The sequence below is a fragment of the Lutjanus erythropterus genome, chromosome 21 (assembly GCF_056507025.1).
Source record: "Lutjanus erythropterus isolate fLutEry1 chromosome 21, fLutEry1.hap2, whole genome shotgun sequence".
NCBI classification, from domain to species: Eukaryota; Metazoa; Chordata; class Actinopteri; order Lutjaniformes; family Lutjanidae; genus Lutjanus; species Lutjanus erythropterus.
Window position 1 is genome coordinate 11,998,681 of NC_139337.1, and position 14,328 is coordinate 12,013,008.

Consider the following 14,328-nt stretch of genomic DNA (forward strand, 5'->3'; position numbering starts at 1 on the left):
TTGTGTAGATCCAGATAATATTGTTGTCCTAATAAAAGAATAATGGCTCAGTCTGAATGCACCCACACACTTGTGTGCCTGAATAAACTCTCCCAGGGCCTCAGTCGATGTATTTCCCAAAACACATTTTCTCGGTAGAGCAAAAGATGTTGCATACTCTCTGTTTTCCACCTCATTTAAGATGAGGGGAGACATTTAGAAAAAAAGAAACAGAAACAGAGTCTAGTTTTAGAGTTTAGAGCTTGAATCTACTTCTCTATATACACCAAACAGCAAAATTGATATATTTTTTTCTGATTATCTCGTTCATGCTAATATGCTTATGTGATGGATGGTAGAAACTGAAAGAACTGCCATGTTTACAACTTGTGAGTGTTCAGATCATCAGACAACTCATTAAGATTACAATTAAAGAGCTGGTCATGTGAGAGTTATTATCAATAAATCATATTAATTACTTAAAACAATAGATTTGCTCACTTAAGAAATTCATGTCTTGTTTAGTTGTAATCTAAAGGACGAGTGTGTTAGATTTAGTGGCATTTAGCAGATTACACCTCGTCTCACCCTCCCCTTCCAAGCATGTATGGGAACCTACTGTGGCAACACAAAAAACGTAAAAGGCCATATTTACAACTAGTGTTTGGTTTAAGTTAAACTCAAAAGATTTTCATGGATTTTCTTCACCTCTCAAGGTTATCCACTGATAGTGGCGTTTCCACTGAAATTAAACAAACATGACACAAAATAATAACAATGCTTTAATTCCACACTTCTATGGCACAAAGCAGTCTAGATAGTTTAGAGATTTGATGTGTCAGCATCTTCGTGCCAGTTTTCAGTCACATTCTTTGTTTTTTTCTTTCCTTCCACACCACTGCAGAAAGAAGTGCAATCACAGTGAGAAACAGAAAACTGGGACAGTAAGCAGAGCATTAGCTTGCATTTTGCTTTAACTGTGACCTTAAATAGACCTACAGCAGCTAAATAATTCAGCAAGCATATCTTCAAATGATAAAATTAACATAACCCTTCAGGATTTGACGGTGTGAACCGGTAATGACTACATTCCCTTTTGACAGTGATGGATGTTTATACACACACACACACACACACTCATGTACATACCTCTCAGATGACAGATGACATGAATTAAGAAGAGGGGCTGCTCAGGTGGGCGGAGCAGCTTCTGGATGATTTCAGAGCAAACAAACTGCAGGCAGATTTGTTTCATTGGAGGAAACACCTGTAGGCCTTGTGATGAATCATGATACTTTCTAAATGCGGTGCATGTGACTGTTTGTTTTGACTCATGCTTGATGCTCATAATGACCTGTGTGCTGAGCTGACAGGACCCTGGGTATTCAATACAAGCTTCCACGAAAACAATGCAGCAATAAAACTCTCGAGGTCAAGTCTAAAGGGGGTCCTCAGTGGAAAACTAAAAAAAGATTTAGCCTAATCATGATTATTAATGGTGCTGGGAATATATTGAATTTAAATATATGTTTATCTGTTTTATATCTTGTGCTGTACTGTAATTACTGGAAATGACTGACACCAGGGTCGACTCATGGCAGCCTCTGCTGTGAATCCTGCATGCACTGGAAGTCTAACAGCTGGTTCACACTACACAATGGAGCAGTGCATGACGGCACTCTCGCCAAACTGCTGCGGCTCACACACGCTGTGTTGTCCACACAGGCTGCTTTCCTGCTGCGAGGCAGCCGCTGAAAGCCTTGTCTCTCTACATAGAGTTTGACGGTTTGAGGAGAAGAAAATAGCTGTTTTCCGAATGCAATCAGTGATTTCCCTCTTGTCCCCATACTGCACAGATGTAGACATTGAAACTGTAGTGAGAGGTGTCCTGTTGCTGATATAATGTTGATATAACTGTCAACAGATCATTTTTAATGTACATTTCTGCCCAGAACCGTGTGCATCACACAGAAAAAATAGACTAGCCTCCGAATCTCTAGATGAAGTGTGGCTGCAGCCGCACCTGATATGTATGTGAGCCGTGCTGCACACTTGGGCTGTGTGGATGCTCCAACTGGTTAATACAGGTGCCAAAATGAAAACAGATAAAGCCACTCACACGCACTGCTCAAGTATGCAGTGTGAACCAGCCGCAAGCCCAGCTAGAATAGAGAGGCTATTTCTGAATGTAAATGCATTGCAGAAGAATTGGCAACCATAAATAGTGTTCATAATATTGTTTGATTCTCTAACAGCCCAATCTCACTCCCAACTCATCAGATACTGACAAAATGTCATTGCCTTCTGCAATTCATACAGATGCAGAAGGTACCTGTTTGCCTGTTGGCATTGTTTGCTTAAATAGATTAAAGAAGAATATCAAAGTTAATGTGATAATGACTGAACTCTTCAACACATGAAGCACTCAAAGAAAGAATTTTAAGAGGCTGAAATTTCTAGCAATCTGAATGATATGTTTTCATTGCTCTCATTTAGGTGTTTTCTAAGTGTTAGCAAAGTTATCTTTTTATCAGATCATGCTGAGTTCATGTTTTGTTCATGTAATGAAGGAGGGCAACCAGTTATTTTAAGAGAGATTTAATCAAGGAACTTTTGCTGAGGAGTTTCAGTTTCCAAAGACAAAAGTGTGCAGGTGAGAGGTGACAAACAGAGACGGATGCCGTATGCTTTGGAAGAAAATAAAAAAGCAGTGCTTGGCTTAGTTTGCCTCGTGGCTGGTGAGGACTGCGGTTCAAAGAACCAATGAAGTGCGTACATTAAATCAAGGCTTTCCCCAAAGAAAGTCATTTCAAAGCATCAGTGTGTATTTCTCACTGGTCTAAGTAACACTGAAGAGGCAATGCAGATACAGTAGACAGCACAGACAGAGAGCATAACTGTACAGTGTGAGGTCTCATTGTCAGTTCATAGTTGAGAACCCCTCTTTGTGAGTATTAATAGTATTTTATTCAACAGTATCTGATAAGTTACACTGTTAGAAAACAGTCCCTTGAGGCTCAGGTATTCACACAAGAAATTCAAGTCCCAAAATATATGAATCATAGTGTTGCCTTGTCTTTGGGTTGCACGCCAGTGTATCCTTTCCAGTGGTGACAGTCCATTGAGTAACTCAACGGTAAGATAAAACTTTCAGAATCAATATAAGGTCCACATTTGGCTTCTTTTTTGTATCCGTGCCATCACACAGTATCATGTTAAAAATATTCGTCCTCTGGGGAGACTCATTCCCAGCAGTTTAGGGTTCAGTCACGGCCTCTGATGTTTGGAGGATACTTTGGCTTTCAGCAACGATACAGTGCTCCGACAACAATCTCCGAGGTCAACAGTCCGGAAACATGAGCTTTAAAGAATGCGCTAAGATTTGGTTCATTGTCCCACTGGTCAAGTTACCCCATAAGTGATGACATCACCACATGACCAAAATCTCTTGTGTCTTAAAGGAATAGTCTACAATGTGGGAAATGCCCCTATTTGCTTTCCTGTCAAGAGTTAAATGAGAAGTTCAACTCAGTTTATCTTAGCTTGGCTTATCTTATTTCAGCTTAGTTTAACTTTGCTTAGCTTAGTCTAAACACTGGAAACAAGAGGAATCAGCTAGTGTGACTCTGTCCAAAGGTGACAAAATCCCCTTACCAGAAACTCTGAAGCTCACTAATTAACATGTGTAACTTGTGTGTTTAACACATACAAAAACCAAAGTGTAAAAGTTGTGGTTTCACAGAAGGTTAATGCTATTTCATTTCATTTCAGCTACTTGCTGGACTCCACTAGTTTCCATGTAATCTCACTGTGACTCCAGTAAGGAGGCCTTCTGAATCCCACTACTGCTCCAGAAGTGAGTTTTTGAGGTGCCGGTAGGTGAATTTTTAACCTTTAGACAGAGCCAGACTAGCTTTTTCCCCATGTTTCCAGTCTTTATGCCAAGCTAAGCTAACCGGCTGCTGGTTCTAGCTACATATTTACTGTGCAAGATTGCAAATAAAAATTCCCTAAAATTCCCAAAAATTCCCAAAATTCTGCTGCTGAGCTTTAACACACAGTCAAATTCTGTGCTAAAAAGACCTGTGCAACACACTCAACATATTGAGTGATAATAGGTCAATGTCAGAAATGTGAAGAATTTCACATAATATATTCTAATATTCAAGAAAATGCCACTGTGTACTAGAGTCTCACTGATATATTGGTTCAGCAGTATTATCAGCTAGTATTCCCCTATGACAGCTACATCAGTCTATATTATATTAATATATATTAACTTGTAGTTAATTTATGGTTTATATTTTCATTTGGGACAATAACATTTATTTATATCCTGCCTCCATTACATTTCTTTTTCACAAGTGTGATAAGCACATTTGAAAAAGAATATCGCCCAACAAACTGATATTGGACTTTTTTTTTTTTCATTACATAATATCAATATTATTGGCATTGGTCTCAAAAATTTGGCATTGGTCAAGCTCTACTTTGTACTACCCAACACTACTTCCCTCTTGTCCACAGGAGATTTTGGTGTTTGTGGTGTGACTTATTGTGTAATTTGACCAACTGAAACAATCTGCCAAAACCCCTGTGTGCTCCTTTGTACAGTATAGTTTCAGCGGAGTGGTCGGGATCTTGAACTCAGTCCTTCTCACATTCTTCTTCTCCAACCTCTTCCATTTTCCCCTCCTCCTAAGCCAGGATATCACTCCTCTTGCTGCACCAGACCACCAGGGCAATCATGGCCAACGTGAGGAAAACGGGGATGAGGATGAGGATGGTTAGCGTGTCATCTGGCGGGTCCACCCATACCACCTGCTCAATGGTGCAGTTGGAGAAAAAGTACTTGTGTATGCGGATGATGTAGCTCTCTACCAGCGGATTGGGCCAGTAGCAGTCCACGACCTGGGACTTTGCCTCTGTGCAGAGTGTGAAGAGGTGATACTCACTGAGGAGGAAAAGAAGAGTAATATTAGAAGAAATCACAGCTGACTTTTGTTTTAGAGTCCAATGTTTAGATTTTTTACTTTGATCTGTTTTCACATACTTTTCAGAAAATGTGCACAGCTCAAGGTGCAAAATCATTGAGATGTATATCATAGTGGAGGTGTACAGTTCCATCTATTAAGACTCAAAATGACCTTTCTTATAATACCACAAGGTCTCCAAAGGGCGCACAACGATTTAATACCCTACTAGAATTAATCAAAGCAGTTGGAGAAGTAATCCATCATTGTGACAGGGGATATACCACCTTTTACTCCCTTTTTTGGCCCACCACTCTCCTGTATTTCAACAAGCATTCAGGGCCATCCATGTTGCTTTCCAAGGCTTAGAGCTCTGCTTTGATGAATTTACTCAGCCAGTCCTAATCCCTCTTTCTCCATCCTGAATTCTCAATCCTGCAAGTCAAGATTTTTCTTCTCATGACATCCAGGAGCTATTGGTATTCACACCAGCAGAACAGTGAATTGAGCAACAGCTATATTGTCTCCATGTACACCCACACACTGGCTCCAAATCTGATGAAATATCTTGTTTACATTTGGACTCTAGTGATTATTAAAACTGCAACGAGGGCACAGCTGGTAAAATGCAAGAAGAAACACAATAATGGCAGTTCATTTTAGCATATTATTCAACTAATTCATACAGACAATAGAGACTAAATGTAATTACATCTTTACTGTCTGCCTTATCTTTGAATTTGTAATCCTAATATTTTAGTTTTCATAGTTACACATAAATAAAATTTCATTTGATAACATCTAGAACAATATATGAAGATTTTTTTCAGCACACTACTTGCAGAAAACAGCAGCCATTACCAGGAACAAGACGTCTAATATATGCGTTTGTTTAACCTGCTGCCCCTTGTACACTACATAGTCTATACATTCAGCTCTGATGTCAAGCTGCAGCTTTTGTTTTGAAAGACCTTTGCTTAAGTGCTGCAAATCATATAAACCTGCTGTCTGTAGGGGGCATTTATATTGTGTAGATGCTGTATATAGTGATATAGTGCAGTACATAGAGAGCACAAATGCATCTCTTGTCGGTTATAAGAAGTAGAAATGTTTTGCTGAGAAAAGCTTCCTGTCAAATCTGAACTCAGCAATAATATATAACTGAGCCAGCAGTAGTTTATATGTTCATCTAAAAACTGAAAAACTTTAGATTAATGTTGTAAGATGCAGTGAAAAAGGCTAAATTATTATAGGCTATAAACTACAGCATTATGGCTCAGAGTTAATGGTATTTTCTGTCAAACACATGGTAAGCTGAATAAAGATTTTTCAACGCACACGAACAAGATCCTTTTAAAAAATGTATTTTATGCCACTGCCAAGAGCTCCAGAAAATGGCAGCAGAGGGAATATTTGGAGCTGAGGAAAAAAAAATAAATAAAAGGACAGAAAGAGAAATAAAAAAAAAAAAATGTGCATCAGAGCTTTCAAGCAGAAGAAGAAAATGCAGCATGCAGGACTGTAGGGAATAATAGACTTTTGAAGTTATTTCTCAGATGTAATACAGTGCAGCTAACAGGTTTTCAAACAGTCGTCCACACACAACAATCAACTTGGAGGGTAAAAAGTAGTTTGACGGTTCACAATCTATTTACTGACTTGAAGAACTTGGTATTGAATACATTATATAACTGCAAACATAACCTCACTCATAAACACATATACATGATGCATAAAATGTTTTGGCAGCGTACATACAGTATATTTGAGCATGCATATATACACAGACATGAAGGCTTCTGAGTACATAGAGTTACTGATACTTTTGCACTGAAGCTGCTGATAGCTTATCTTTTGTGTCAGTGTTTAATATTTCATTTGAACATTTTAATGTAATGTAAGGTTTTCCTCTGAATGTTATTCCAAACTCCCCCTGAGACATTAAAAGTCCCAGTGAAGCCCACACTGATAAAATGGTCTGTAGCTCTGACAGACATGATAACCCACCCCGACATCTGTTTAATGGCTGGAAAACTCATCATATTTTCACATGGTGTTATAACTGTTTCCTTATAGTTGTGTCCAACTGATGCAGCTTCAGTTAGACAGTGAAGACGGATCCCACGACAGGTTGATGTTTGAATACTGCTGACATATATGCATCACACAGCAGACACACACAATATATATACAGTGCTGTTTCTATGTTTCAAATGTTTGGTTATCTTCTAGGACTGATACGTCTGCTAACTGGTAACTCCGATTTCACTTTTACTTCTAAATTTTAATAATGAATGTTTAGAAAGAACTTATACAGATAGTTCAACATTTTCAGAACTTATTCACTTCCTTGCAGAGATGTGAAGACTCATATGATCTCAGTGTTGTTTGCGCTGTTTGTTTTTTGTCCACAAATAACATATTAATGAGTGAGCATTAAAGGTGATGATAAACAAATTTCATTGAGCTTGAACACAGACAGGCTGGCCTCTATGTCTTCTTTATGCTAAGCTAAGTTAGTCAACTGCTATTTGTAGCTTCATATTTGACATACAGACATGAAAATGGTATTCATCTGTTAATTTGACTCTCAAAAATGTAAATAATGGCATCCCCTGTGACTTAGTTGGTAGAGTGTGCACCCTATGTCCTCAGGCTGTCAGTCCTCTGCAGCCACCCTGGTTTGATTCAAGCCTTCGGCCCTTCATTGTGCGTTGTCTCCTCACTCTTTCTCCATAATTTCCTGTCGGTATACAGCTGTTCTGTCGTAATGAAGGCAAAAAAGCCAGAAAAATAAGTGTATTTTGAACATATTCAGTAGCTGTGCCGTCTTGATGAAGTTGGAACAAAATATTGAGACTGCTGACTCTGATTGTTTTGTTATTTTTTCACTTTATTTCAAAAAGTGTTGTTCATTAAAGTAAACCTAATTTTGGTTCCACTATGCTACCTTACACTGTATTAACTGAAAATGATATAAGCAATGCATGGTGAACTGCACACAGCCACGATGGCTTTGTTATCTTTGTACAAAGCAACACATAACTCTATAACAATATTTCAACAGTATCCTCAAGTGATTTTATCTATTAACCATCCTCTGCTTCCATGGCTTGCTGGCTTACAGTTGTTAGTAACAGTCTGTCGCCTGTTGTGTGGACCACATAACCTACTTAAAATGGTGCAAGCTCGTCTAAATGCTCAATTAGTTGTCATTAGTGTAAGTAGGAAAAAATCACTGCTGACTTTAGAGCAGCATCTGGTCCATGCTGGGACTGACTGTAAGACCTAACAGTGGATATTAAAAGAAAAAGAGAAAAGACAAACATCACTGTTCCCTTGTTCCAGCGTGCTTAACATTAAAACTGGCTGCTCCTGGAGTTGTAAACCAGAAAATCAATATGTTATAAAGGTAAATGACTGCATTGCGTAAGTGCACACATAGACATACACACAGTCTCTTAGTGGTTTCTTAAAAACCCTTTATTGTGTGTACCAACAAGCTTGTACCGACTCATTTCCAACAATAACAGTCTTGTTGGCTGAGTGTTTGGCCAGCAGCTATCACTGCACAGAGGCACGGCTCATTTGTCAAATAGAGGAAGCTTTGCAGGGGTCACTGCTTGTTTAAATATGAGGCCCCTCGCTCTCCAAGCCAGATCCTTCTCACCACTCTGCGGTTCCTCTTGCACCGAGGCTCTTTCCCTTCCTCTCTCTCCCTCTCTCTGTCGCCTTCTTATCACCTTCTTCCAGGCTGCTGAGAAAGTCAAGTATTGTACGCAAAACACCCAGAGGAATCACTTCTCTCATGAAAATGTGGCCTCATGCAGGCAGGGTTCGTGGAATGCCAAGTCACACCGTGCTTCCCACTGTGTTACGGCTGTCTATGTGTGTTCTTCTATCTGTCATTTAGATTTGGCATCGATGACAGAGCAGATTTTCATTAAAGGTGGTTCTTACTCTTTAAAATCTCTCTCCATATCCTTCCTTTTCAAATGATTAAGCATTACTACTCCAACAGAGTAAGAACAAACTGTGAAAAACAGAGCCCGGACACTACACCGCCCATCCTGCACTTCAGGTGGACCAAAACAGCACTTGAAAGGATCCGAAAAGACTTAACTATTAATAGGCATGATGGACAGTCTTGTGTTATTCTGTTTCCTGTGAAACCAGCAGGGAACAGAGAAAGAAGAAACAACTTTGTACTTCGAAGTGAAAGTCAGACAGCGCTGAACAACAATATCACCCATGTTCTGATATATGCTGTCAAACTGCCTTCAATCATCTGAAGAGGTTTATTTATCTTCATTTTATCTATCCTATCTGTAAAGGATCATTGTAGATCAACTTGACCTGTATTTTGGCAGGTTTGAATGAATTTTCCGTCATGAATTTTCATTGTGAAACTCACCGCATCCCACTGGGTTATGGCACACAGTGCAGCCAACAGAGCTGTTGACTTCAGTCACGTGACTTGGACTCCAGTCAGAAGAATCCTGCCATGAATTTAATGACTTCGGACCAAGGCTGTTGTAGTTAAGTAAAACTAAACTTGAGTCTAAAACCAGCTGTGAAAAAACATTTTAGTTAACTGTACTGGTGATTATGTTTATTGAGACTGGGATGTCTAAATGACTGCGAGTCAGTTGTCTTCACAAAGCATTCTTGTATTCTGACAAATACCACCCATATTATAATTAAAAAATAAATAAAACTAATACTGATACTATTAAAAAAATAATCAAAACTAAACATTGTAAATCAATAAAAACTAAACTGAAGGAAACATACTTTTGGGGGGAAAAAATTAAACTGTACTGAAAAGATAAACAAAACATAAATAAAAAATAATGAAAAATTAAAAAAAATAACATCAGAAAAGACCGAACACTAATGGCTTGTGACGTTTGGACTTGACCTCTTTAAAGTAAAATACTTGATGCTCTTCTGAAAGTCCACAGTGAAAGAATAATGGCTGGACCAGCTTCATGTTCAGAGACAGAGCAGAAATCCAGGTCAGTGTTTGAAGCGTAGATCTACTCAAAAAATCAGTAGCACTTGTTTTGATGTGCTTTTGAATTAATGATTTGTTTTAGCTGCTTCTATGCGCTATATTAAGAGAGGGAAGAACTGCGAGAAAAGAGCTGAATTTAGTATGAGAACTGGCACTGACACCCTTTATAAGAAAATACATCATATTTAGTTAGATGTAGTTAAAAATTCCCACTCATATTTCATTTTTTCATTCTAAACTTGCATTAAACTGTTCTTTTTTGGGGGCTACTTTGGGAATTATTACTTATTAAGCTGACATACAGTCGGGATGTAAGGAAGTTTTCCCACTGCACTATAAATGTGTGACAACCCCAGTGTTGATATCTGTAAAGTTATAGTGCTTAATTTGATCTTTAATGTTATATCTTTAGATCTTCCACTTACTTTCAACAAAACGAATGCTGAGGAGGTTATTTCCCACATTGTTTCCTCAGACCACTTGAATTAAAGTATGCTTCAAGGTTATTATGGAAGTTTTGCCCAATGATGCCAAAAATAAACTGCATACTCCAGCTTTAACCTTAGTAGCTTTAGCATTTGGTTGTCTTTGACAACTGCCAAAATGTAATTTCAGGTACAAGTGCGACATCTTTTGTTCTTTGCCATCCAATTATTGTTTTCTACGAATTAATGAACATGAAGGTGCGAAAGAAATTAACATAAATTTACAAAGCATGCTGTTGGTATTTTGAATTGGCATTCTTGACTTTGGTGTCGAGACTTTTGCCTTGATTGTTACTTACAAAACACAGACTTGTCCATGGCTGACAGCCAGACTGATGTAAATTTTTAAATGCAAGTATCATTTGCTAACTGGCCTCCCAGATGTTTACCCCGACCATAACGCCTAAAGTCAGCCATCTGTCCTCATGTGCTTCTTGTTTGATTGGCACAGTTACGCCTGATGTGGCTAATTCTATCTCAAAGCTTAACTTCATCTCACAGTGTGCCTTCCCTTTGATTGATGATCACTGAAAAAAAACAGTGTGCAAATGCATGAAATTATAACAGTTGTACTTCTATATAACATTGTGTTACTGGAAAACAGCATGACGCTCTGACACATTTTCCTGGAAAGAAATACTGGCGAAACAGAGGAAGCACATGACTGGTGGTTCTCAGAATTGTTCGCAATATTCTCTGAGATGATTATTTTGACGTTCATATGAATCCCCCATGTGTAAGTTATTGGGCAAGAGACCGGTCTCATGGCTCGCTCCCTCCTCTCTGCAGTTAAAGGAAAAAAACTTGAGAGGCCAAAGGTGAGAAGAAGGAATGAGGTGAAAATCTGGCTAAAGATAGATACAGATGGGTGGTCGGGGCTCAGGCTCCTCTCGAAAACAGCTCTCGTTTTGGGAAGCGAACCTCCAACTGTTCTCCCACCCACAGGCATCCGACCAGCTTCAGGAGGCTGAGATGGATTACAGTCCCTCTATCAATCTAAGTGTTTCTTTTTAAATGCCTTGCAGGGTGGACACAGAGTAAAACTACAAATAGAGAGCACTCAGACAAGGACAGCACTTGAGAAAAGAGAGTAGATAAAGATAAGAACTTAAATATACCATATGTGAGGTGTTTCAGTGTTCAAATGTCTTTTATCTTTCACTGCCTTATTCTGGTTGTACAAAATGACAAATTTGCTCCATAGGAACGTGTAAAGCAGCTTCCATTGTAGTTTCCTGACAGCAGATTCACTAGTCAATCATTGTCAAATTAAAGCTGCACCGGGTCATCAATGTAGGAGAAGATTTTACCCTAAAAATGAGTCACTTCCTGCGTGTAGAGGAGATTCTCTTCAGTTCTCGTTAGCAACAATTCATTTTGGGCCAACAGGCAGAATTTATGAGCTCCCTTTTAAAAGGGGCAGGATGTTTCCTCTGTTGTAGGAATAATAGGGAAAACATTTCAGAGTGAAGAACACCAGAATTTATTTGAATAAACAAGCAAATGGGTACAGTTATTCCCATGATGTTGTGCTGAAGTCTCCTTAAGAAGATAAAGATGGAGTAGGAGTTCATGTTGCTGCTGATAATCCATTTTGGGAATATACAAAATCAGGTTAGGCACTGAGAAATGCCTCAAAATCCAATTACAACCGAACTAATTCTGTGTGTGTGTGTGTGTGTGTGTGTGTGTGTGTGTGTGTGTGTGTGTGTGTGTGTGTGTGTGTGTGTGTGTATGTGTCTAAATTAATGGCTCTGCTAAATTGTGCAGACAAATTCATACCTATGCAGGATACAGTGGCGACAACACGTCCTCATACCTAAATGACACAATAGGGTGATTGCCAATGACTGTAACTGCTGCAGACGAGGGCGTAGAGTTGGGTGTGGACAGTAGGGACATGTCTCTACTCCCTACCAATATCCAGGCATCACTGAATTGTCTGTAGCAATAATTTTGATCAAAACATTAAACTATAACAACTGTTGTCTTTCAGTGTCTCGTCAGTGTTAGTTAATGTTAGTGTTACTGCAATTCAGTATTGTGACAAAGCATCTGTGCTAATTTTAGATGGAAAACAATGCCTCTTCAAGTTTTGAAAGATTGCATGCTCCTCCTCATTAAGCCTCCCACTGGCTTGGTCCGCCTACCTATAACCATTAGTCTCTTTTTGCAGCCACAGTGTTTGATATATGAAGCAACTATCTAGTGAATAATTCAGATCATCAAGCAAGTGAGAAACATGCACCAATCTACGATTCATTTTGTTCACTTCCCACGAGTGAACCAACTCATGAACATCAAAGATTTGTTGTGCAGTGCAGCATAAAAGCTTGAGAGGTTTTATTTTTACCACATGATCCAACAGTTAAGCCTGCATCTTGACTTGATGGACAACGCAGTCCCACAGCTGATCGTAAAAGGGATTGTGACTATTTCACAAATATCTGATATTGTGCTGTGATAAAAGGCAAGCAGACCATCTTAAAAATACATTGAAAATTGCACAGCTTTTCAGATTTTTGCCAATACTTTACTTCTTTTTAGTTCATCAACACTTCAGGCCAACCCTTATTTAAATTATGCACAATTAATAATAACTTCTAGTTTTTAAAGAAAGCAGAGAAATGGCTGAATGCAGTTCAGGACACTGCTAAAACCTCCTGATTTATTTCCAAGTCTGTTTCTTTCCACCTGAATCTTTGCATTTTTCACAGCTGTTATTTAGATTTTATGTACATGATGATGAGCCACCATATGCTCATACCTGATGAAGTGTGTGAGGTTACACCAGTACTGAGGATCTATGTGACCCATGTCCCTCTTGAAGTCCTCTCCACAGACCTCCACCTCCCACTGCAGACGGGATTCATTGCAGGGTTTCCTCGGCCGGGGGGGAGTGGGCTCTATGTTGAAACTGTCAGTGGCTGCGACGACACAAAGAAGAAGAGAACAGAGCATTTATAGGCCATGTACCCTGCTCTGTGTGTGCTATTTCTGATATATATATATATATATAACTGAAATGAAACCTGACAAAGATGGATGCTCGTGGTGGTTTGACTTGTATTCTTGTATTATTTATGACCTCTATACTGCATGTATTTGTTTTTGACATTTTTCCTTTTCTCATTATGCTCTGTGACAGAGCTGTAAATTACATTTTTCATAATGTCCATCATGAATTTCATTTTTAGCCACCATGTTCTTGGAACAGTGTCAGTTTTAATATCTCTCACTGCTATAACATAGTATTTCTTTGCTGTATCCTAATGGATGGATGCTTACCTGACAACGCTCTCGTCATCCAGGCATTGACTGTAAAGAAACAAAATAAGAAGTTGTTTAGAGTTAACTCATGTTTCCCACAAGTTAAATATATTCAATGAGACAGCGGTTATTTCTTGATTTACATTTTCTGGTGCACAAACAAACTCTGTGACCTTTAGCCCTCTAAGTTTACTGTTACATCTCCCCTCTCATGGTTGTTGTGATCATGGACGTCATGTTTGTTTATGACCGACCTTTGGCCCATGTGCTAACTGAATGCTAATCTCCTCATATTTACATTTATAGGGAAAAAAGAGCAGCAGATAAACCAATCAATCAATTTGTCTGTCTGTGTGGAGTTCAAAATCGATCATAAACCATTTTAGTTAAAACATCACCACACAGAACGCTCTCCTAACTCCTAACTACTTGCCTTATTTGAACGGTGACGTATCAAGTTACTGTAACTTCCGGCTGCTTTTGTTTCACATTAAAAGTTTTGCATGGGTAAAGTCACATGGAGACTTTTATTATGAATATTGCATTGATATTGCAATTTATTTCTTAACTGGATATGATAACTACTGCCATCTTTCATTATAAT

At 38.7% G+C, this 14,328-nt stretch overlaps 1 protein-coding gene across 1 annotated transcript; it reads right to left on the minus strand.

Annotated features, from left to right (window-relative positions):
* Positions 1–4,429: 4,429 nt before the first annotated feature.
* LOC146307350 (receptor activity-modifying protein 3) lies at positions 4,430–13,879 on the minus strand. The gene is made up of 3 exons (XM_084747176.1): positions 13,743–13,879; positions 13,222–13,381; positions 4,430–4,933 (listed from the first exon to the last, which is right to left on the minus strand). The coding sequence occupies exons 1-3, from the start codon at positions 13,759–13,761 to the stop codon at positions 4,678–4,680; spliced, it is 435 nt and encodes a 144-aa protein (XP_084603302.1). The 5' UTR covers positions 13,762–13,879; the 3' UTR covers positions 4,430–4,677.
* Positions 13,880–14,328: the final 449 nt, after the last annotated feature.

Bases quoted from the DNA above. Each gene is read 5' to 3' on its own strand.
- LOC146307350 (XM_084747176.1), bottom strand. The intron at 4,934-13,221 runs GTATGAGCATAT...TTTCCTCCTCAG, and splicing joins AACCTCACACACTTCATCAG to TGAGTATCACCTCTTCACAC.